Below are 25772 nucleotides of genomic sequence, written 5' to 3' on the forward strand. Positions count from 1 at the left end.
GCTTTCTAAAACTCTGTATCATAACCTTTAAAGCCTACAGGTATAGCTTCTGCCTGTCTCTCCAACCTCATCTTATGCCTCTTTCCTACTCATTGTCTTTTTAGTTCTAGGCACATTCTTTACTGCTTTAGAACCTTTAGTATGTACTTCCCTCTGCCTGGAAGTATGGCTGAATACTTCATATGGCTGAATCCTTCTCATCCTCACCACCTCTTTTAAAATGGCCTTTCCTTATCTGCTGCCCCACCCAATTATTCTCTATCCTAGTACCTGTTTATTTCTTTCATAGCATGTACCACACTTTATAATTATTTTATTTGTTGCTTTACTTATTTTAGTCTGTCTTCACCAGTAAAACACAACAGAACATCTTTGTGTCCTGTTTATTCTTCTTCACCATTAAATCTCTAGCACATATAGAATCCCTGATGTATAATAGGCACTCAAAAATATTTGTCAAACTAAGAAATGAGTGAATGAAAGGCATGTGCTATTCACTAGGGGTTTGTTATATATACACAAGGTTTCTATGCTTACAAACTGTATAGTCCAGTAAAGGATATATACCAATTATCAGGCAATTGCAGTATAACATGTGTGTGATATCAGAAGGACATAGTGTTATAACAGCACATAAGGTCTGGAGATTTATGCTCCTACTATAATACAGTGGCTTATTTGGACCAAGCTTCCCACCAAGAACAACTATAAAAGCTATATAAATTTTTAAAAATTTTTAAATAAAAAAAAAGAGAAGAAAAAGCAGGTGTCTGAAGAGAACAACCGAGGTATCCAGGATTTAAGGCACCAAGATCTCAGAGAAAAGCAAGGGACAGAGAAGTAACACTAGAATTCTCTGCCACATTTTTCCTCAAAGCATTTACTAATTCCTAAGCCAGAGGGATGGGGGGAGGTGTAATGGTAGAAGAGGCCAAGAAGCCAACCATAACAGAGTAGATAAGAGGCTAAGAAAATAAACAGAATTTTAGCAGTCTTAGCAGTTCAGGGCCTGCAGTGGGGGGGGAGGGGCCCTGGCAAATATCTCAGGCTCTTAGTTTAAACCTTTGAAGTGCTCTAGGAATAAGGACAAATAGGAAATATACCAGCCTTAGCAAAGACTGGAATTTTTTAGTCAGAAATATTGTGTAGATGTGGAAATGCAGAAAGGACTAAAGAACAAAAAGAAGTGTTAATATGTGGGTAAATGTAAATGACGATTGTATAAAATAATAATGTCTTATGAAGTTAAAATTGGTTTGTATATAAATATTATATATTAAATCATAAATGTAGAGTATATGTTTGTATAATATATAGAAGTATATATAATAGTTATATATATACACACATACATACACTAAATATATACATACTAAATATTATATATACTAAATATTTATATAGAACATATGGTACATCGTAGCACCAAAAGCAGAGAGGAATAAATGTAGTTAGCATATTTTAAGTCTCATGCATTGTCTGGGAAGTAATAAAAATATCAAATTATAGTATACTATAATAAGTCAAGGATGCATATTATAATCTCTAAAATAACCACTAAAATAGGGGACGCCTGGGTGGGTCAGTCAATTAAGCATCCAACTTTGGCTTAGGTCATTATCTTATGGTTTGTGACTTCGAGCCCCTCATCAGGCTGTGCTGACAGCTCAGAGCCTGGAGCCTGCTTTGGATTGTGTCTCCCTCCCTCTCTGTCTGCCCCTCCCCTGCTTGCACTCTGTCTCTCAAAAATGAATAAACATTAAAAAAAATTAAAATAACCACTAAAATAATAATAAAAAAACTAGTAACTAACAAGCTAATTGAAGAGAAAGAAATTAAAATAACAAAAAAAATGGTGAATTCAAAAGAAGAAAAGATGAAATAAAAACAGAAGTAACAAATAGTAGGGTGATAGTCTTAAACCCAAATGTAGCAGAAATTGTATTAAATGTAAATGGACTAGATCCTCCGATTAAAAATTGTCATCCTGGATTATGAAAAGACAATAAATTGTATCATGGTAATAAAGGGCCCACCTTAAATGGAAAGATACAGCAAATTGAAAGAAAAGATTAGAAAAAAATTGCAATAAAAATAGCTGGTGTGGTTGTATTAATATCAGAAAATTAGGGTAAGCAGGATTGTAGATTATTGGGAGGGACATTTCATATATTTAAATGGATCAGTTCATCAGAAAAATATAATAATTCTAAATTTGTATGTAACAACATAGCCTCAAAATAAACATAAACAATCTTTTGTCCAAATCTAGCCTTGGGAATGAAGGGGAGGCTGAGAAGATAAGTGAAACTGAGATAAGCTGTGGAGAGAGGAAGGTAGAAAGAAAGAGTATTCTAGACAGAAGTAAGAACATTTTCAAAGAATGGAGGCAAGAAAGTTTCAAACTGGAGAGAGAGAAAGAGATTGACGAATGGGGTTGGATGGGAGGAGGATTGCCTGATGAGAGCAATGATTGATAAAAGGGGGCTAGAAGATACAAGAATCATAGATATGATATTAAAAAGATGAGACTCTTTCCTGGAAACCAGAAAGTTTTGAAGTATTATATGGTGACTTGATCAGATTTGTTTTCAGATCTCTCTTACTACTGTGGGGGGAATGAATTGGAGGAGGGCAAGACTATTGCCAAGGAGACATATTTCAGTAATCCAGGTGAGATGATGTTGGCTGAGGCTGTAGAGATAGAAGGGAACAGATTTTTAAAATAAAGTATCCTAAGCTTGTACAATATTTAAATTTTAGTAAGTGACTAGACTTACTCTTAGATTAATGAATAGGAAACTCAACAATAGAGCTAGAGGTTGAGAAATTTTAAAGACTGCAGTTTGTTTTCTTTATGTCTACAAAACCAACCGCATGGCAGTGTTGCCTTTCATTTTCAAAGGTCAGGTTTTGTCAAACCACTGTGGATTGGTTGTAACTTTAAGCTGGTTGTGTTTTTGTTGGCAGAATATACATTTGGAACAATTAAACTCCCTTTACTCTGTTTCAGAGCTCCCTCCCTATTTTTTATTTTAGTTGACTTACTTAGATTTGGCAGTCTGTGGGCAAATGTCCAAGTCTTTCCTCAAGGAATGTGTGCATTATTTTAAGTCCATTAAGTAAAATAATATAGTATACATACATGTGGTTTCCCTGCCCCAGCACAACTTCTTAAGCTTCTTATTTGCTAACATCCTTTCTCAGACATAAAATTCTATATTAAAAGAAAAACAGTAACCTATCAAGTAATGATTTATATGCTAATGTGGTTATTTGGTTTATTATCTAATTGTACTAGAATGTATTTTTTATGAAAGCAGGGACACTGTCTCTTTTGCTCAAGCCCATATCCCCCTGTACCCAGATTAGTACTCAGCATATACCAGGTACTCAATATTGAAGAATAAATGAATGACAAGAATGAAGAGATGAAGGAATATTTGTCTTAAGTAAATCAAATTCACTAAAATAAGGTGTTTCTTTTCATTTCAATCTTATAAATTCATTTTATTTTCATTTGAAGTTTTGAAAGTCTGATATTAGAATGTTTGAAAGTAAAGTGATTATTTTTCATATTTGCAGGACTATCTCAAGCAGGTGCTGGACATTGATCTTCATGCTCAGATCCATTTTGGCAGGGTTTTTATGAAACCAGGGTATGAAAATAATCTTGTTATCTCATATATGGGGTTGGCTTGGCTTGCTTTGACTAACAAAGTTTTAAATGTTTTCTTTTTACATTTTCTATTATGGATTATTTATTCTAATAAAAGAAATAGTATTAGAATTCCTTGCATCAGTGTAGCGCCTACCTGAAATGGGAATTCATCTTCTTTATGAGTCACTGGGTTTATTATAAACAAAGCAAAGCAATTTTCCAAACCTTTTCTCTGTAGTTCCCATGTCTAGTTCCTTCTTTCTCTTTTTCTCTTTCTCTCCATACTGCTGCTTTCTCTCCTTTCAAAAACATTTTAGTATGAAAATTCTCAAAATGCACAAAAATAAGGAGTACGGTGAAACCCCCGCGTACCCATCACCTAGCTTCAGTAGCTATCACCATTTTCCCAGACTGTTTTATCAATCCTCCTTCCCTTTTTGAGAGGACAGAAGGCTAGATTGTTTGTTGGGTTGTTTGTTTGTTTGTTTTTGGGTTTTTTTTGTTTTTTTATTGCTTTAAAGCAAATTCTACAATGTCATTTTGGTATACATCTCAAATAATAATAACGATAACAGCAGCATTCTCTTGTGTAATCACAGTGGTATTCTTACCTAACAAAATAAATAAGAGTATCTTAATATCATCTAATACCCTGATCATATTCAAAATTCTCCCAAATGTTAAGAAAAAGAATGTCTTTGGGGAGCCTTGATGGCTCAGTTTGTTGAACATCCAACTCCTGATTTTGGCGCAGGTTATGATCCCAGGGTTGTGGGATTAAGCCCCATATCGGGCTCTGTGCTGAGTGTAGAGCCTGCTTAAGATTCGCGCGCTCTCTCTCTCTCTCTGTCTCTCTCTTTCTCTCCCTTTCTCCCATTCTCCCTTTCTCTGCCCCTGTCCCCAGCTCGTATTCTCTGTCTCTCAAAATCAAAAAAATAAATTAAAAAAAAGAGACAATGCCTTCTTACATGCTTTATTTGAATTAGAATTCATCAGTTCCACAAGCTGTATTTGGTTATTAAATCTATATTGAATAAGAACATTTACCTCTACCCTCCTTTTTTCATGCCATTGACTTGCTGAAGAAACTGAATCATTTGTCCTAACAAATGGATTTGGCTAATGGCTCCGTTGTGGTGGTAGTGAACTTGTTCTGCTCTCTTTCCAGTATATTGTATGGACTAGAAGTTAGATCTAAAAGCTTGATTAGATTCAGATTCGATTTTTCTTCCCTTTGCAAAAATACTTCATAAGTACTCTTTCATACTGCTTCTTACCACCTCCTGGGAAAAAGAAAAATAACGACATACCAAGATCTGGCACATCTCCTAAAGCTAATAACTCCCTAAGGAAGGGCTGATGGAGGTTCTGTAATCAGTTATAAATCCTCAAAGAATGCCAAGCAATGGTGTTGATGAAAATGTGTGGCCATGTCTTTAAGCAATAGTTTGCCTGTTCAGACCTGTTACTCTATAAACTTTTCCTTCCCCATTCAAAGGCTTCAGTGTAGAGGTGAGCATTCAAATTCTAGCACACCTCCATGCTGTCAGGGACAACAGTAATTATGCTTTCGTTTCAGAATTATACTCTGATGGGTATTCATGTGAACCCTAAGAGAGAGTAGAGGTGAGACATCAGTTGTTAGGAGTGAGCTATGGGAACATCAAAAATTTCAGAAACCTTTTTTAAGTATAAAGGCATCCCTCCTCAACTCCCCGATTTATTGGATACCTCTCATCAGGTCTAGGATTAGGCTTTATCACCATGATTTTACCATTTAAGTATGAAGTTAAGATTAACCCTAAAGTCTTCTCCACAATTTGATAGAATGTAAAATTCCTGGCATTATATTTCTGTAGTTGCCCCAATATGGCTACTGCTAACAAAGTCCTTTTATTATTGAGACTATTGAATTTGAATCATTCTCATTAAGAATATTTTGTCTTAAGTAAATATTATTATGTTGTGAGTGAACAGGCATTTTTTCCCATCCCTGTAGGCAGTACTAATTTGATTAGAATACAGAGGACATCCCAAAAGCATGTCAGTGTGCTTCTCAGTAACCTCAAAAATTGAATTGACTGTTCTTTTTGTAGTGAGAAAGAAGCTGATATTAGTTGCCCTCACCTCTAGAGGAGAATTATTTGTAATATCTATTATTTAAGTCAATCTCAGCACCTGTGATGTATAATTTTGGTACTATTTTATTTTCAGTTTATCTTTTTACCACTTCAACTTAACGCTGTCATCAGTTCCTAATGTTTATTCTCCTCCCTTAAAGTCATAACACTCTGCGACCTCAGTCATTGTATAAATGCTGTTACATTCTGATCTCAAGAGGAGAACTGAACAATACGTGCTGAGTTAGAAGGAAATGGCTTACCAGAACTTAAACAAAAGCTTCACAGTCTTGTAATAGGACACTCATGATAGCAGTGCATGATAAAATGTTTTGTTGTAATGGAATGCTTTTTAAATGAGTACCTTTAGAGAAATCACAGTACCTGTCTGCAAGATGTAAAAGATAATTTAAATTGGCTTTAAATATAGTAGAAGGAAAGTATTATGCATTCCCTCCTCACTCTTATTATGTGTGTTAGTTTGCTATAATAAAATAGTTTAGAAGTTTAAGTGGGCTTCCTTTTACTTGGCCAGAATTTATACTTGTCTAAAGGTAAGAATTTAAAAGTAATTGCTCCTTAATAGTAGAACAAGAAGTATAAAAAGCTCAAGAACAATTTAGCTTTGCTCTTCCCACATACAGTACATTAAGAATGTAATTAACCTCTTTCATTTTAGACACAGAGATATTCAAAAAGACATTTGAAGTATTACCAATCAGGAGTACCAATCACAATTCTATGGGTCGTCTACAGTGAACATAGCTGTTGCCAGGAGTGTATCTTGGAAATTATTTTCATCACATAGTAACAGTCATTGCCAAATAACCTATTCATAAATTGGTATGATAATGTAATCTAGTTTTTCTAAAATACAGCCAAGAATCAGGAAATAAGCAAAAAGGGCCTCAGAGTAGCCAAAAATAGATGTTACATAGTACACATACTAACACTTCACAGTAGACCCTCTGAGAGCCTTGTCCAATTATGAGCCATAAAATTAAAAGAATCTTGGTTCAAATCTTTGTTTTCCCATTTAGTAGCTAAGTGATTTGAGCCAAATTTCTTAACCTCTGAGTCTTAGTTTCCTCATCTATAAAATGGGATGATACCTGTTACTTCATGGGATTGTTGTGAAAGTTAAATGAAATAATGGATGTAATGCATAGATGTTTCTTTCAAAATAATAACATTACTATTATTTTTATCATTCTGACAATATAATTATTACTAATCCTCTCTGGTTCCTAAACCTAAAGCCAGCTTTAAGGGACAAGATGATGGAGCCTAGCATGAAGGGGAGCCACAGAAAAAAACTAAGGGAAAAGAGACAAGAACCTCAGTGTGTGGGATGAAGTTATGGTTTATAGGTGAAAACAATGCACAATATACCCTTGTGACCCTACATCACTGTAGGATAGCAGAGTAGAATAAGTTAATAATGATAGTTGTGAATCATCAAAAAAATGTTAATGTTCATCATATTATTGCAAAAGCTAATAATGAGTGATCCATTTTTGAAAGACAAAGTTGCAAAAATAATAAAAATGATTTAGGTACTGAAAGAGATAATTTTTCAACTATATGGAAATTTTAACATTCCCTAATGATTCTACATTACTCAAGTTTCATTAATATAAGGAAATCTTAGCTAACAGTTTATATAAAGCATAATCAATAGAAAAAAATATCACTATTCTTGACTGCCTGTCCACTCTATGCCACTTATACTCAGCCCTCTCCCACACCCCCATGATCAGGATTCATGTCAGAATCTTGAGGAAGTATAATTTATAAATATTTTTAAATTAATATTGCTTTAGTTTTGTTCTAGTCATGGTATTTTATTTATTTTGACATTTCAAAAAAATCCCTTCATAAAAAGCCAGTGTTGTGTTTATTGCTGAGTATAGTTTTAAATGGTTGAGGAGTACTCATCTTGAACAACAGGCAGTTATCTGATAGACTATCACCAGCTAGTCTTGCAGTAATAAGAATGATTGTTGTAGATCTCCAGCAAAAATAGTATGGACGTTATCAACTAGAAGGGTAGAGAAACTCCAGGATTTGAGATACACTTCTCTGGCACTAGCAGGAAATGGGAAAAAAAAAAAAAAAAGCTACAGAAAACCAGGAAGTTTGGTTACTTGAAAATAAAGATGCTAAAAATAAATTAATGTAAATGCTTTTGAAACAATTCATGGTATAAAGGTTTAAAGAAGAGTCAACAGAAAAGTATTTTTATATGATAAATACCCTATATGGAAATCCACATAGCAAGAAAACTGGAGTATTTAATTTACTTGTCACATTACTTAGCAGCCCCTAACAAATGATCTCTTTCATTCTCTAGCCTGCCAACAACATTTGCAACCTTGGATATTGATGGTGTAAGAAAAATAATCTTTGCACTACCAGGTAAGAATAATTGAAACAGTTTCTTTTGCTTTTCCTATAAAAATGATCAAAATCATTTTGAAACCCAGGTGACCAGTTCCTTATCAGAGCACTCCATTTGGAATCTGAAAGACCTGGGCTCAAGACCCAGCTTTACTTACTGTATGACCTTGGGCAAATCACTTACACTTTTTGAAGCTGTTTATTCATCTATACAATGGGCTAAAGCCTACTTTGTATGATTGATGTAAAAGTCAAATTAGATAGTATCTTTCAAAGTATATCCCAAACCCTAAAATGGTAGCCAAGTGTTAACTGTCACTAGATCTATCTGGGGTACCAGCTTTTCCTTATAAAAAATTGGTCTAAGTTAGCAGTCTAATCACCTCCCATAGCTAGAAGTATTGTGTTCATAAGTCCAAAGGGCCTTGAATCACCCATGAAAGTAAATGGTAAACAAACAAACAAAAAAAAAAATACAAAACTGGCTTTTGTTCTTGCCAGATTTGGACTGGGATGGGGCAGGCAACATGGAATGAGGGGTTTCTCAGCCAAACCCCAGGCATCATCAGTCTGACCATATCACTGTCCCCCATCCTCGCTCCCGTGTGAACAGAAACTCACATGTTCAGACAGTAGAAAAAGCGAAGTGGTTCCGTTTATAAAGACTTTCAGTCAGTTTTTTATTGATTTTTGGCTTGCAGTTAAAGCCATGCTTTTAAAGTCATTACCAATCTTGATAAATTCTAAAGCAGTTTAGAGGTTTTGTGTATCTACTTGTTATTTTTTCCAGCTTTTAAAATTATCCTCTGATCTGTAGCAGCGTCCTATTCTCTATGTTTTCGGACAGATTCCTTCAGAAAATAACCTGCTTATTCCTTTCAGATGCACAAATCTGGTGACTTTGGGATACTTATCTGCTTTTGATAGTAAATAAATCTCAAAATAGAGTATAAGGAAAGGAAGACAGGCAGAAAATTTTGAAAAGCATTTTTTGGAGTTTTGAATTTTGAAAGCATTTCTAAAGCTCCTATCTGTAAGCATAAAAGATTAGGTTTATATCCTACAGGAAATGTTAACAGAGAAGACTGTTAAGTAAAGTAGTCCTCAAATGTATCTGTAGTAAAAACTCCTTAGGGCCTTTAAGGTATGTATGCTCAGATCCTCTGGAAAAATGTGATTCTCTTCCTAGCTTCATTTTGCCTAGAAAAGACTGTTACTTTGTCTACAGAAGACAGGACTTGCCCTATAGACAAAGAATTATACTGGGAGCCTGCTTTGCCTTTACTTATGAACTATTGTTCATCTGCCAAAGAAGTTATAATTAAATAACCTATTTTCAAATTGCTACTTTCATTTGAAATTTTCTCTGCCCAGCCTCAGTGAACCAAAAGAGGGCAGCAACAACCCAGATGTTCAGACTGTGGAATCAGTAAAGTGGTTCCTTTTAAAAGGATTTTAAAATTCATGATTGTATTTCTGCTTTTCTGAAGGCTGCACATTTAAAACTGTTACTAATCTTGATAACTTTGTTTGTTTGTTTGTTTGTTTGTTTATTTTGAAGAGAGAGAGAGAGAGAGAGAGAGACAGCATGAGCAGGAGAGAAGGAGGAGTAGAGAGAGAGGGAGACACAGAATCTGAAACAGGCTCCAGGCTACAAGCTGTCAGCACAGTGCCCAGCGTGGCTCAAATTCACAAACTGTGAGATATTGACCTGAACCGAAGTTGAACATTTAACCAACTGAGCCACCAGGAGCTCCTAATCTTGATAACTTTTAAAGCAGTTTTAAAGATTGATGTAGGGGCACCTGGGTGGCTCAGTCGGTTGAGCGTCCGACTTCAGCTCAGGTCACGATCTCACGGTTCATGAGTTCGAGCCCCGCATCAGGCTCTGGGCTGATGGCTCAGAGCCTGGAGCCTGCTTCCAATTCTGTGTCTCCCTCTCTCTCTGCCCCTCCCCCATTCATGCTCTGTCTCTCTCTGTCTCAAAAATAAATAAACGTTAAAAAAAAAATTAAAAAAAAACTTTTAAAAAAAAAGATTGATGTATCTACTTGCCATTTTTTTTAACTTTTTAAAATTACTGTAATAACATATGTTCACTATAAAAACATTAGAAAATACAGGTAAACATTAAGAAATGTTATTGGTAATCCCTTCCCCCACACACAAAATAACCACTATTTGCAATTGTTTGCAATCCATTTTCAATTAGAGTAATTTTATAAAGCAGCAGCATTACAAGAATGCCGTCATCGTTGCTGAACAATAGCTTTTTTCTTTTTTCTTTTTTTTTTTTTTTTTTTTTGCTTTCCCAGAAACATGTTCATCTGTGTATTTTGAGACAGGTGAAAAGCAATTAATTCTCATTAAGAGTCTGCTGTGCAGTTGGGCAAGACAACTCATTTTTCTATTGAAATTATTACTATTACTCATCACTTTTTACAGCTTAAAAAAATCTATTCTTAACTACTTTTGTGGGTAGAAGAAAATTAAAGGTATGGTTTTAGCTAATAATAGGCTAAACCATTGCCTTTTACTTTGATGATGCAGTTAGCAGCACAAGCCAGGCCAAGGGAAACTAAAAATCTAATAGTCGATCCCAAGCCCTCCACGTACATATACATGCTCGATACCACTGGATTAATGTGTTAGTAAAATTGGAATTTTAGACCCAGGAGGGATATTGAGAGGCATGTAGTCCAAACCTTTCATTTTGGGAAGAGTAAAATTAGATTCAGAAAGGTTTGGAACTCACTCGGGCTGCTCAGTTTATTTAGTTAACAGTACCACACACGAAACGAAATCTGTGATTCTCAGCACAGTCATTTTTTTCATTGCCCACCTTTCTTTCCTTCGAAGTGCATGACCCACCCAGATTTCTTCTTGGAGAGGTACAAGTGAATTCTTCAAGTTTTGCTTATAATTTTAAAAGACCTTGGTATTTCTATTAGTCTGCCCAGACTTCCATAATAGACTATCACAGACCAAATGGCTTAAACAACAGAAATTTATTTTCTCACAGTTCTGGAGACTGGAAGTCTAAGATCAAGATGCCAGCAAGGCTGGTTTCTGTTGAGTCTTTCTTCCTGGCTTGCAAATGGCCAACTTCTCACTGTGTCCTCACATGCCTTTTTTTCTGCGTACATGTGCTCCTGGTGTTTCTCCCTCTTTTTATACGGACACCAGTCTTGTTGGATTAGGACCTCATCCTTATGACATCATTTAACTTTGATTACCTCTTTAAAGGCCCTATTATCTATAAATACAGTCATATTGGGTGTTAAGACTTCAACATATGAATTTGCAAGGGACACAATTCAGCCTATAACAGTATTCCTCTTCAAGTCCTTCGCAGCTTAAATTGTTTAGTTTTATTTTTTTAATTTAAAGAGATTTCTGGGTAGAGGGGGGTTATGGATACATTTCTTTGTGCTTAACATATTTTCTAAATGTTTTTGTACAGAGCATGTATTACTGTGGCAATTTTAAAATATTTTAAAAATAGCAGGTACAATCTGCTTTAAAACTTACAAAGATTAGTAATGACTTTCAATGTATAGTTCCCAGGAAATTGGAAATAAAAAACTGTGTTAAACAGTTTCAGGGAATCAGAAGTTTCTGCATTTCACTGGTAGACAAATGTTTATACCTTCTGTGGTATTTGGTTGACTGTAGCTCTATTCTGGCATCCTTCAGGATTTAAGGTGATTTAGAAGGTTAGGAGTTAGTGGTTAGTTACTTCACTCTTTATGATGCCTGAAGGTATAGACAATTGTAATTTTTTGGCAAATTTTTATACGTATACTATAAGTAACTGCTTGGTTGACTTTCAGGGAATCCTGTGTCAGCCGTGGTCACCTGCAACCTCTTTGTTGTGCCTGCACTGAGAAAGATGCAGGGCATCTTGGATCCTCGGCCAACCATCATCAAAGCCAGGGTAATGTTTTCTAAATGACAAGGAACCAAAACTGAAGCCTAATAACAATTAAGGATATGATTTTCCAACTGCCCAAAATAAACATCCAGAATTTTGTAATCGTTGTGAGGGAAAATGTAGTTATATTCTCCCCATCATGACAGAAATGGAGGGGAAAGGGTCCCATTTATTCCCAGCCCACATTATTCCACAACTTCTAAAGTAAATAATTTTTTCTGGCAGAATCCATATGGAAGTGGATATGTAATGATAAAATGGCAAATAGAATGAGACTGGCACTACCCTAAAATAAACCTATACGGAAGGAGGGACAAGAATTCCCTTTCAGCTGTGTAAAGTCACACAGCCAACTGTTTGTTTATCTTCTCACTTTTTCTTCAACCTCTCTGATAAATTTTAAACAATTTGGAAAAAGACAGTCAAAGGACTAGAAGGAGACTAGCGAGTTAAAATAAAACGTTGACCACATTGTTAGGAAAAGGACAACTAAGCCTAAGAAATTATACTTGGTTAAAAGGCCACTTAGAAACTAGAGTCCCCTTCTCCACCAACACTAACTTCAGTTTGATTTACTACTACTCAACTAATTATGTAACACAATTTCTATATAACTAATAATTAATTCTCTTGGCAATGTGACCTACAGTATCAAACCATTGCTTTTTTTAAAAGCTTGATTGAGATACAATTGACATACAAAAAATTACATATATATAACATATATATTTTGACGAGACATACGCATATGCCCATATCATCACCACAGTCAAGGTACTAACATATTTGTCACCTCCATAAACTTTCTGTGTTCTTTTGTGGTTTTATTTGTTTGATTTGTGGTATGAACATTTAACATGAGAACTATCCTCTTAACATATTTTAAAGTGAAGAACACCATGTTGTCAACTATAGGTACTGTGTAGTACAACAGATCTCTAGAACTTACCTTGTATAAGAGAAAACTTATACCCATTGAAAAACAATTCCCCATGGCCCACTCCCCTCAGCCTCGGACAATCACCATTCTATTCTCTGCTTCTATGACTATTTTTTTTTTATAAAGGGCTTTTTTTTTTAAGTTTGTTTGTTTATTTATTTATTTATTTATTTATTTTGAGAGAGAGAGCACATGAGTGGAAGAGCAGCAGAAGGAGGGAGAGAATCCCGACCAGGCTCCACACTGTCAGCGCAGAGCCCAATGTGGGGCTCTATCCCACTTGCTGTGAAATCATGACCTACGTGAAATCAAGAGTCAGATGCTTAACTGACTGAGCCATGCAGGTGCCCCTGTAACTGACTATAATACCTCAAATAAGTGGAATCACTCAGTATTTATCCTTCTGTGACTGGTTTATTTCACTTAGCATAATGTACTCTAGGTTTATCATATTGCCACAAATGGTAGGAATATCTTTCTTTTTTAAAACTAAATAATATTTCATTGTATTAATATAGCACATTCTCCTTCTCCATTCATCTATCAATAAACATTTGAGTTGTTTACATATCTTGGCTATTACGAATAATGTTACAGTAAACATGAGAGTGCAGATGTCTCTGAGATCCTGATTTGAGTTCTTTAGGATATATACCCAGAAGTAGAACTGCTCAATCATATGTTCTATTTTCAACTTGGGGGGGGGGACCTCACACTGTCTTCCACAGTGGCTGAACCATTCTACATTCCTACCAACATTATATCCAGATTCCAGTTTCTCCACATTGTCGCCAATACTTATCTTTTGTGTTGTTGTTGTTGTTGTTGTTGTTGTTTTAATAGCTATCCTAACAGTTGTGAGATGGTATGTCATTGTGGTTTTGATATGCATTTACGTATCTTCTTTAGAGAACTGTCTATTCAAGTCCTTTGCCCATTTTTAAATCAGGTTATTTGTCTTTTTGCTATTGACTGGTAAGAGACTCTTATATATTTTGAATATTAACCCTTTATCAGATAGATGGTTTGAAACATTTTCTCCCTTTTCATAGGTTGCCTTTCCATACTGTTATTTCCTTTGCTGTGCAGAAGCTTTTTAGTTTGATATATACTGGATATGTATTTTTTATACATAAAATACTGGATATGTATTTTTTTATTTTGACAAGTATGGATAATTGTCTATTTTTTATTTTGTGGCTTGTGCTTTTGGTGTCAAATACAAGAAATCACTGCCAAGACCAATATCAAAGAGCTTTTCCTGTATGTTTTCTTGTATTTTTACTGTTTTGGGTTTTAAATATAAGTCCTTTATCCATTTTGAGTTAATGTTTGTGTATTGTGTAAAAAAGGAGTCCAAATTTAATCTTCTGCATATATATATCCATTTTTCCAATACTTAAACTGTTATTTTTTGAGAGCTTTGAAATAAATTCCAATGTGACAGAATGCTATGATTAGTTGACAGGAAGAACACAAGGCATAGAGGAGGAAGAAGGAATATTTATAAAATATTATTGTGAGAATATATTGGATAAAACATTAAGGAAACCTAAGCTTCAGGTATTCTTTCTTTTTAATTTTTTTAATGTTTATTTTTTATTTTTGAGAATGAGAGAGACAGAGTGCAAGCAGAGGAGGGGCAGAGAGGGAGACACAGAATCCGAAGCAGGCTCCAGGCTCCAAGCTATCAGCACAGAGCCTGACATGGGGCTTGAACTCACAGACTGAGAGATCATGACCTGAGCCAAAGCTAGATGCTTAAACCAAATGAGCCACCCAGGTGTCCCTAAACTTCAAATATTCTTAACATTGACCTTTTAAATATTGAGATTTTGTAGGCCAGTATATGAAGAGATATCCTCCTTTTCCTAAAATTTTAGTAAAAGCTCAACTATATATTCTGAAAACAGATTATCGGGGGATTTTCCAATAATCATGGTGGTGGTCTTATTTTAAATTTAATGGAAAAAGAAGAAAAACAGCCATCAGTAAACAAAAAGTATTCTGATCGAATCAGAAGGTCAGAGTCATAAAGCTTAGACATCTAAACCAATAATATGAATTTGCTCACCATTTTCATATTTGCTAAATTTAGAAAATAAGAACAATCTGCATTGTTCTAAGAGAGAAAAAGAGGATTTCTCTTTGACTTTGCAAAGTTCTTATGAATCCTTTCATTTATTTCTCATCTTAACATTCATTATCTCTTCTCTAAAACTGACATTGTGGCAGCTACCCTTTCTGACAACAGTGATGAGCTAGAGCTCTACAATCACACTGATGCATGGTACATTGTTCACACTGCTGCTCACTCCTGTCAACTCATGGAATTGAGAATTAGTCTGAGAATCAGTCAAACTCCCTTCTCCCACAGAGCAGTGTCACTGGGACTGTCAGATGGGTCATCAGTGTCCTTGGCTGTTTACTTCTTTTGGTTTTAACTCCTAAAATCACCCCCACACCTTTCCTGACATAACTGTCACTTTTAGAACATAACTTTATTCACTTCCTTGAAACATGATAAAGCCTCTTGTCTGTGTTTTCTGACCATCCAATATGCAGCTTACAGACACCACTTATTACTGTTCTCCAAAATGGCCACCAAAATCACAGCCTCTCCCAATCCTTACTGCTTTCAGAAAGTGAGGTAGTTATTAAATGCTGGTGTCGGTAACTCGTAGTGCTGGTTCTGATATAGCTGTCCTGTGGTTAGGGCAATGCTGCATTATTTTGAAAGGTCAACAGAAAAAATGTCATCTTTTGTATCAGTGCATTCTGACATCAATTTAGAACACTTGCACCATAACCTGGGTCAGTTATGGTTGAAGTTGAAATACTTCTGGCTTTCAGTAGGCAATTAAAAACGTAACCTTAATTCACTGAATTATTAACCTAATGCTTCTACAAACAGATATCCTTTTGTGTTTCCTTAACATATTTCCTTAATATCCCATCAAAGTGCCCTCTACTGCCCCTTGTTCTCAACTCGTTTCTCTAGAAATATACCTTACACAACTCCTATTAGTATTAACAGCCCATCTCAGGCAATGATTAAGAGAAGGGCAAGGGAAAATATTTTCATCTCCCATGGGATTAGGCCAGCATGTGCTGGGAGAGTATGGGCATGTTGAACTCTACTGGGCTATTCCAATTTTCCCATCTTATCTCTTCTCTTGAGCATTATTGTCTTCCTGCTATGAGAACTTCATGAATGCTTTCTGGCTGATGTCATAAACAGTAAAATACAAAGCATCTTAACAAAATGTTTATTTTGTTGGAAAATTACTAAGGTGTTTGCAGCTGTAGAGAGAAATATGATTATTTATTGTGACAAGATCAGTCATTGATCATTAAAAATGTTATTGGATGCCTATTATATCATAATATTATGTCGTATAGATTAAAAAATGGATATGGAAAATTATAGGACTTTCCATGATTTATAAGAGATGTAAATCAGTTTTAACGTATTAGGAAATGAAAAATATATAAATGAAAATATAATTTATAAAAATTTTGGAAAAGTTATTTTGAAACTGATCCATAGCAGCATGTGCAAGCATTTTAAAGTTACATGATAAATTTTAGATACATGATTTACAGGGTAAATAAACTCAAGGATCTCTGTGGTAGACTAATGAAATCAGCGCCTCGTAACTTTTATAGCACTTACCAAAAAAGTTAACGTAAAGCTGCCTGAGCCACTCTTTGGAAGCTTTGACCAGATTGGAGCAAAGTCCAGGCCCCCAGCATCAACCAGGGCTTTGCGCATGTTATCTTAGGCCCCCGCCCAAGTAGAATCCCCTTTGGTCATCTGTTTTCTCACAAATTCTTTTCTCCAATCTGTACAGTCCTGCATCCCAACCTATTCCCTTGAACCTTCTGGAGCTTTCACTTTTTCCTCATTCAGGTCTTTGGCAAGTGTCTCATAGTCTACCTCTCTAGCTCACCTCTTACCATCAATTGCTTTATTTCTACAATTCTAAATATCTTTATTTCTACTTCAGCAAGTCACTTCCAATACCCTGAAGTACTTCATCCCAAAATCACCAACTCTGGTGTACAATTTAGGAACAAGGGCAAGTTACTATCAGTCTTTGTAAAAAGGGTATAAACACTCCTTTCACCCCTACCCTTAAGTCCTTAAGCCGCACTGGCTTTGTCACTTTCCTCACCCAACCTAAGTCCTGTGGTGTAGCACATCAACTTTTTTTTGCCTCTTCCTTCCATGATAGCCCACTCTAAAAATCCACAAACTTGGATCAAGCCTTCCTTCTTTATCTTTCACTTTTATTCCTAGGCCACAACTAGAGAAGAGTCTACAGCTGTTCACATTAGCACTTCTAATTTACAAACCTCAGCAGGGGCCCAAATTCCCTTCATGATCCTTTTATATCCTATGGATCAGCTTCTTCCATTCCTTACAGCAGCCTTCCAAATCTTCACCATTCTCCTAAAGCTGCTTCCACCATCCAAATCCTCTGACTTTTGTAACCGAATAAGCCTGGCTTTGAATGATGGCTCCAACATTTACTAGATTATAATCCTTGACATATTTAATGGTTTCCTTTCTTCTAATCTTGCTTCCTCTTAAACCCCTGTTCTAACTCTAACCATGTAAGCATCTCCAACTAAAATGCTTCCATGCTTCACATGACCCCCGGGTTAAATCCAAACTGCTCATGTGAACATAGGAGGCCCTTCACCCCATGGCCTTTTTCCCTCTCCAGCTTCATCTGTTTCTCATCCTGAACTCTCACCATAGTAAGCTATTTACTGCTTCCAAAATGGACATGAGATCCCCTGCCTATGCCTGTGATTATTCCCCTTCCTAGAAGGTTCTTCCCTAACCACCACCATCTCCTTTCTCAGTTTTCAAGACTCCTTAGTCATAAGACTCAGAAATCACATCCCCTGTGAAGCCTTTCTCGGTGTCCCTAAGAAGGGTTGACTACTTAGCTTCTTTGTGCCATTTTAATACCTTGTTGACAGCTCTGGAAATAACGTTATTGCACTGGATTTGCAAATAATTATTTACCCTGAGAAATTTTTTAGGTCACTTCTCTGTAAGATGGACAGGACAAAGAGGAAGAACAAAATATTCTCATCTTTTTTTTATTAATAAATTTTTTTTAGGTTTAAGTTCATTTAGGTTCACCGCAAAATTAAATGGAAAGTACATAGAGTTCCCATATACCACTGTCCTCACACATGTACAACCTCTCCAGCTATTGACATCTACACCAAAGTGGTACATTTGTTACAACTGATGAACCAACTGACACATCATTATCACCCAGGGTTATCAAGGATTCACTCTTAGTGTTGTATATTCATTGGGTCTTGACAAATGTATAATTTCATGTATCTACCATTGTCCTTTCATACAGAGTAGTTTCTGTGCTCTCCCTATTCATCCCTCCCTCTATGCTATAATCTTGATCTTTTTACTATCTCCATAGTTGTATCTTTTCCAGAATCATGCAGCCTTTTGAGATTAACTCCTTTCACTTAGTAATAGGCATATAAGTTTCCTCCTTGTCTGGTGTACCACCATTTATTTGTCAATCCACCTACTGAAGGACACCTGGATTATTTACAGATTTTGGCAATTATGGATAAAGCTGATACAGACATCTATGTGCAGGTTTTTGTATGGACATAAATTTTCCCTTTACTTGGGTAAATAGCAAGGAGCACGATTGCTGAATTGTATGCTAAGAGTATGTTTAATTTTGGTAAGAAACTGCCAAACCATCTTCCAAAGTTGCTGTACCATTTTGCATTCCCACCAATAGTGATTAAGAGTTTCCATTCCTCCACATTCTCACCAGGATTTGGTGTGGCCAGAGTTTTGCATTTTGACCTTTGGTAGGTGTGTAATGATATCTCATTGTTTTGGTTTGCACTTCCCTAATGACATATGATGTTGAATATCTTTCAATGTTTACTTGCCATCTGTATATCTTCTTTGATGAGATATCTGTTCAGGCCTTTTGCCCATTTTTTAATCAAGTTGTTTGTTAATGAATTTTAAGAATTTTTTGTATAATTTGGAAAGCAGACATCCATCAGATGTCTTCTACAAATATTTTTTCCCAGTTTGTGGCTTATTTCCTCATTCTGTTGACCTTTTTTTTCCTCTAATTTTCTCCCTTAAACATTTACATGTAAAACATATATGATACTATACCACATAATACAGTTTTACCTCTTTTTTAATGTTTATTTATTTATTTAGAGAGAGAGACCGCATGCACACAAGCAAAGGGAAGGGGCAGAGAGAGGAGAGAGAGACTCCCAAGCAGGTTCCATGGTGTCAGTGCAGAGCCCAACACAGGGCTCGATCCCACAAACTGAGATCATGACCTGAGCTGAAGTCAAGAGTGGGACACTTAACCTGCTGAGCCACCCAGGCGCCCCCAGTTTTATCTCTTGAGTGACTACTGCATGTCAGAAAAATACTTGAAAAGAAACAGAGGAAATAGTCTTAGTCCATAGCCCACTCTAGTTTTGAATGAATAGAAGTCCTCAAAGGTGAAACATCAGGAGTGTCTTGGGAGCCCAGTCAGTTAAGCATCTGACTCTTGATTTCGGCTCAGATCATGATCTCATGGATCATGGGATCAAGCCCCGCATTGTGTTCTGCACTGACAGCACGGAGTCTGCTTGGGATTCTCTGTCTCTATCTTGCTCTCTCTGCACCTTTCCCATTCATGCTCACTCGCTCTCTCTTTCTCTCTCTCTCTCTCCTTCAAAATAAATAAATAAATAAACAAACATTTTTTTTTAAAAAAGTGAAGCATCAACTTTTTCACCCAAAAAAAATGTGTTTTGTGTTTCCTCATGGTACACCATTCATGTAAGCACTGACACTCATAGTAAATAAGTGATTTCTTAAGCTAAGTGATATAATATGCCAGAACTATAATATCAGTACAGCTAAATATATTGGTTAATAAAGTATTCTGCATTTTCATAAAATACCATAAAAATCTAGTCGGTTTCATCTCAGCAAAAGGAACAGCTGTTTGTAAGGCTACAAAAAAAATTGTATTCACCTCAATTTGATGCAATTGATTCTTGTTCTTTAAATTAACATAAATATCTTCCTTTAAAACAAACAACCCCATTTTGTAGATAAACAAACAGGTATAGGAAAGCAAAATAATTTCCTAACATAGCATGCCAGTTAACTGTACACCTGGGAGTAGAAGGCAGAGGTCAGATATCACCCCATTCTAGTATTTGTTCTCTCGTACTACCATGAGCTAATCAGTGCCTTTGCCAGGTGAAAACCTGCTCAGACACCTAACAAATAACACAGCCACGGGAATAGTCTTGTAGTTTAATTCTGGAGAACCCCCATACACAGATTGAAAGAGAGAGAGACATTTTTGCCCTCAGCTAAGCACACAATAATTCAGGAATAATGGCAAGTTACCCCTCAGTAGATATGAAATAGAGTATAAACATAAGCAATATCAACTGAAAGAGTTTAGTATGATTTAGTCAAGGAAAAACACTTCAGCATTGAATTTTATTCTGGATTCCAGAGGAAAAGCAGGGACTGTCAGAGTGAATAATTAGAATGTTTAAAAAACAGAGTAACCAGAATAGATTGGTGATAGATTTACCTGAATCAAAATTTCTAGGATATTCTTTTTTATTATTATTAAATATAATTTATTGTCAAATTGATTTCCTTATAACACCCAGTGCTCATCCCAACAGGTGCCCTCCTCAATGCCCATCACCCACTTTCCCCTCTCCCCTGGCTCCCCATCTACCCTCAGTTTGTTCTCAGTATTTAAGAGTCTCTTAGAGTTTGCCTCCCTACCTCTCTGTAACTTTATTTTTTTTTCCCCTTCCCCTCCCCCCATGGTCTTCTGTTAAGTTTCTCAGGATCCACATATGAGTGAAAACATATGGTATCTTTCTCTGCCTGACTTATTTCACTTAGCATAATACCCTCCAGTTCCATCCACATTGCTGCAAATGGCATGATTTCATTCTTTCTCATTGCCAAATAGTATTCCATTGTATATATAAACCACATCTTCTTTATCCATTCGTCAGTTGATGGACATTTAGACTCTTTCCATAATTTAGCTATTGTTGAAAGCTCTGCTGTAAACATTGTGCTATAAACAAGTGCCCCTATGCATCAGCACTCCTGTATCCCTTGGGGAAATTCCTAGCAGTGCTATTTCTGGGTCATAGGGTAGATCTATTTTTAATTTTTTGAGGAACCTCCACACTGTTTTCCAGAGTGGCTGTACTAGTTTGCATTCCCACCAACAGTGCAGGAGGGTCCCTGTTTCTCCACATCCTCGCCAGCTTCTAGAATCTCCTGATTTGTTCATTTTAGCCACTCTGACCGGCGTGAGGTGGTATCTCAGTGTGGTTTTGATTTGTATTTCCCTGATGAGGAGTGACGTTGAGCATCTTTTCATGTGTCTGTTGGCCATCTGGATATCTTCTTTGGGAAAGTGTCTATTCATGTCTTCTGCCCGTTTCTTCACTGGATTATTTGTTTTTCAGGTGTGGAGTTTGGTGAGTTCTTTGTAGATTTTAGATATTAGCCCTTTATCTGATATGTCATTTGCAAATATCTTTTCCCATTCTGTTGGTTGCCTTTTAGTTTTGTTGATTATTTCTTTTACAGTGCAGAAGATTTTTATCTTGATGAGGTCCCAATAGTTCATTTTTGCTTTTAATTCCCTTGCCTTTGGAGATGTGTTGAGTAAGAAATTGCTGTGGCTGAGGTCAAAGAGGTTTTTTCCTGCTTTCTCCTCTATGGTTTTGATGGTTTCCTGTGATCACATACTGGGTCACAAAACAGCCCACAATAAATATAAAATAATTGAGATCATACCATGCACACTTTCAGATCACAATGCTATGAAACTTGAAATCAACCACAGGAAAAAGTCTGGAAAACCTCCAAAAGCATGGAGGTTAAAGAACATCCTACTAAAGAATGAATGGGTCCACCAGCCAATTAGAAAAGAAATTAAAAAATATATGGAGACAAATGAAAATGAAAATACAAAAATTTCTAGGATATTCAAGCTGTAATTGAATCATTTGATCTAAGCAATACCTGTTCTAGTTGAATAAAAGGTTTCTCTTCCATTTTAAGGAGAGTAACTTCAATGATTATTGTGCTAATGGAAAATGTTAATTCTCATACACTGGAACAAGTCTCATATTCACCAAAATTGAACTAATCTTTGATAGGCTATCATCCATAATTATACAGTATATAAACTTGTTCAAGGAATACCTCTTAGGTACCTACTACCAAGACATTATCACTTTGATTTATCAGATTTCAGGATGAATTTAATGAAATAGATTTTTTTAATGGCTCTAGGTTAAAGGTTGATTAGTCATTCTACATTGCATGTGTAAACTGAAGTTGCTATATTAGAAAGGTTTTCATCCTTAATGGAAAGATATGAAAGATGCCATTCCATAATTCTTTTATTACCAGTGATGTGGCTAAACAAAAATGGTATAACTTTTAGTAGAGACTACTTTTATTTGCCTGAAAGAGATTGTATGGTCAGTATTGGGACATGGGGAATATTCAGGAGTAAAAGAAAGTGTCCCTTTTATGTTAAAGATAGGTCTATGAATTGGTAGCTGAAGAGTGCCTCAGTAAATATTTATTAGATGGACAGACGGGTGGATGGACGGACGGATGGATGGATGGACATACATATAAATAGATATTGAGCTTGTTTCTTTAGGTCTATTTCTTTTATTTTTCGGTGTTAAAATACCTGCTTTCTCAATTCATAGGTCAGAGGTACCTGTGCTATCAACCCATAAAATTAGACTTCAAAAATAGACCTTCTCTTTTTCATCTGCCCTTTTCCCCACTATGAATACCAACTTCTTAGTCTTCTCTTTTCACTGGAACAACCCAACTTCTGGACTTCTGTATTAAGAACATAAGGTGGTAGAGGTGGGAACAGCAGAATGCCAAGATATTTTCCATGTCTACTTTATTCTTTGCACAATTTCCACCACCCTGTAGTTTGAAGGGATGATCAGGTGATCAAGTTTGTTTTCATTTACTCTATATTCTATAGTTATCATGTGATGTAAAACTGGATCCTCGCCCAGAATACCATCGCTGTATATTGACTTGGCATCACCAAGAACCACTGCCTTGGGCACAGAGCACAGGTTAGTCATTCACATCTGTGGGTATGTCTATCCATGTATCCCATTTAAACACAAAATTTATGCATAACCCCCTCCTTGGGTACACCTAATTTAGTAATTGTTGTACATTTTCCTTTTTGAAAGATTAGATGAGTTAAATTATTCCCTAATGGTATAGCATAAGAAGAAAATAAGAGTAAAAACAAAATTTTACTTATTCCATGGAGCCATATTTTCTAGATAAACACAAATTTAGAATTATGGAAGATTTTTGTCTATTTGTTCAACCTCTAAATTCTGAGCACAACTTTGGTTGTACTATGACTATGCTACTCTGAAATGTGAGATTAAAGCTCAATTATAATGTGATCCTCTGTAGCCTCTACTATACCTTAAATATTGGTAAATTTTAAGCACTGAGAAATCAATATTGATAACTCAAGTATTCTATAGTTACCGCCTCTAGACTTTAAACTTTTATCCCCAAGTATTCTAGTCATAGTTATATAACTTCTGATGTGTCTCCAGAAAACTGTATTACCCTCTAAACAAAGGTCCTATCAAGTGCAAACATCAGTTAACAGAGGGAATAAGTACATAGGCAGTGTCTCCCCCAGACTTACATTCAAATTGGCCACCAACTAGTTAGTAGGACTGTAGGCAAATTACCTAACCTCTTTTGAGTCTTGTGCAAATTAAATAAGATAGTTAAGTAAAATGCCCACCACACTGTCTGGTACTTAATAAATACTAAAAAAAAGTGGTAGCCACTGCTATTATTATCTTGTTTTAAATAAGTTTTAAAAGCCTCTCTTTTCAGACACACATAACATTTTTTAGCCTGAACTGAGAAATTCTATGGCGTTTTGCATAATGCTATAAAATCCTATTTTATTCTTTTTAGGCAATAATTTCTGCTGTTTATTTTTAGAGTTTAGTGAGAAGGTAGTAGGATACAGTAGCAAGGCCACCTGGAAAAGGGACTGGGAAGTCCGATCTTCTCTCTTCCTCTTGAAGACCTGTGTTTCTGTTCATGGGTGTTTATTTTGAAAAGAACCGCAAGGGCTCCAAATGTACACAGTGTGCTGCTTATGCTGCTGTAATGAGATATTTCTTTCTAGGTAATCAGATGAGCAGCCGTCTGATGAGCATGCGCAGCGCCAATGGCTTGTTGATGCTACCTCCAAAGACAGAGCAGTACGTGGAACTCCACAAGGGCGAGGTGGTGGATGTCATGGTCATTGGACGGCTATGATGGTCCCAGAGGGAGAAAGCTTTGATGCATGTCCACATATCATTGACTGTATCCTGTAATATGCAACGGCACAGCTAGTTTTTCTGATCTGGATAAAAGTTGATCTGTATAGTCAACATCTTGAACTATATTTCAAAAGAATTTAAATACCTTTTAAAGAAAAAACACCTAAAAATAAATCTTAACAGACAACTCTATTCTGATTATATCAAAGCAAATTTTTTCTTTCTTGCAAATTGCTTTGTGTGTTCAATGCTAGGTCTGATAGCGATAGCTTTTAGTAGACAGCAGTAGGTGCCTGCAGAACTTGTGTTTTTCTCATCTTTAAAATACAACTAATTATGCTCTTAATCAAGGCTGTCTGCTTATTTATACTAGCGTAGGCAACACTTGGATTTCCCTTCTTAGTATGCTTCATAACCGCTTTTCAGAGAGCTTTTGCTTGTTCTTTATCATGTATCGTGTTTATGTGCACAGTGCCAACAGAAGAGTGACCGGGTGGAGGCCCAGCCCTGCTGCAGGGAGCACCCTCACCTGCAGAGCGCCCGGGAGGCGCCTCACCCCGGTAGCCTCATGGCACAGTACTCTGGGGCGGTAACTGGATACCTTTTATTTGAATAAACAAACTGGGGGAAAAATGCTTCCTTAAGTGCTGACAGCCTTTTTAACCAATACATTTAAAATTGTACAGAACAAAAAATAAAATCAAAGACTGATCTTGTACAGATATTAGTGTTACCAGCATTCATGTGGAAATCAAGAGCAAAGAAAAAATAATGTTAAACAACTCTGTACCATAACATTTTCTGTAATGATACTGAAACTTAATGAATAAAAAAAATCCTTGATCATTATTTAAAAACCTATTGTGTTGGCGTGTTATTAAAAAACAGAAGATTGTCATGCCATTCTGATGGGATTCTGCTTGGATAAAAGGAATAGTTAAGATAATGTGGCAAGGGTAAGTGGTGTAAAGGTGATTGAAATGTAGTATAATATATTCTGGGGAGCCTGGGTGGCTCGGTCGGTTAAACATCTGACTTCAGCTCAGGTCATGATCTCACGGTTCGTGGGTTTGCGCCCCACCTCAGGCTCTGTGCTGACAGCTTTGAGGCTGGAGCCTGCTTCGGATACTGTGTCTCCCTCTCTCCACCCCTTCCCTGTTCATGCTCTCTCTCTCTCTCTCAAAAATAAGTAAACATTAAAAAACTTTTTTTAAAATATATTCTGCATTTTATTATAGCGTTGTGATCTACAGCATTGTGAAAATACAAATTAGA

At 36.1% G+C, this 25772-nt stretch overlaps 1 protein-coding gene across 16 annotated transcripts in view; it reads left to right on the top strand.

The window, feature by feature from the left end:
- Positions 1–25354, top strand: part of GPHN (gephyrin) — a 635834-nt gene extending 610480 nt beyond the window's left edge. For all 16 annotated transcript variants that reach the window (XM_019833155.3, XM_019833153.3, XM_019833151.3 and 13 more), the window contains 5 exons: positions 3586–3659; positions 8135–8199; positions 12015–12118; positions 23162–23258; positions 24359–25354. In XM_019833155.3, coding sequence (XP_019688714.1) covers positions 3586–3659; positions 8135–8199; positions 12015–12118; positions 23162–23258; positions 24359–24492 — 474 coding nt within the window. In that variant the 3' untranslated portion in view covers positions 24493–25354. The remainder of the gene's footprint in view (positions 1–3585; positions 3660–8134; positions 8200–12014; positions 12119–23161; positions 23259–24358) is intronic.
- Positions 25355–25772: the final 418 nt, after the last annotated feature.

The sequence above is a fragment of the Felis catus genome, chromosome B3 (assembly GCF_018350175.1).
Source record: "Felis catus isolate Fca126 chromosome B3, F.catus_Fca126_mat1.0, whole genome shotgun sequence".
In the NCBI taxonomy this organism is placed as follows: Eukaryota; Metazoa; Chordata; class Mammalia; order Carnivora; family Felidae; genus Felis; species Felis catus.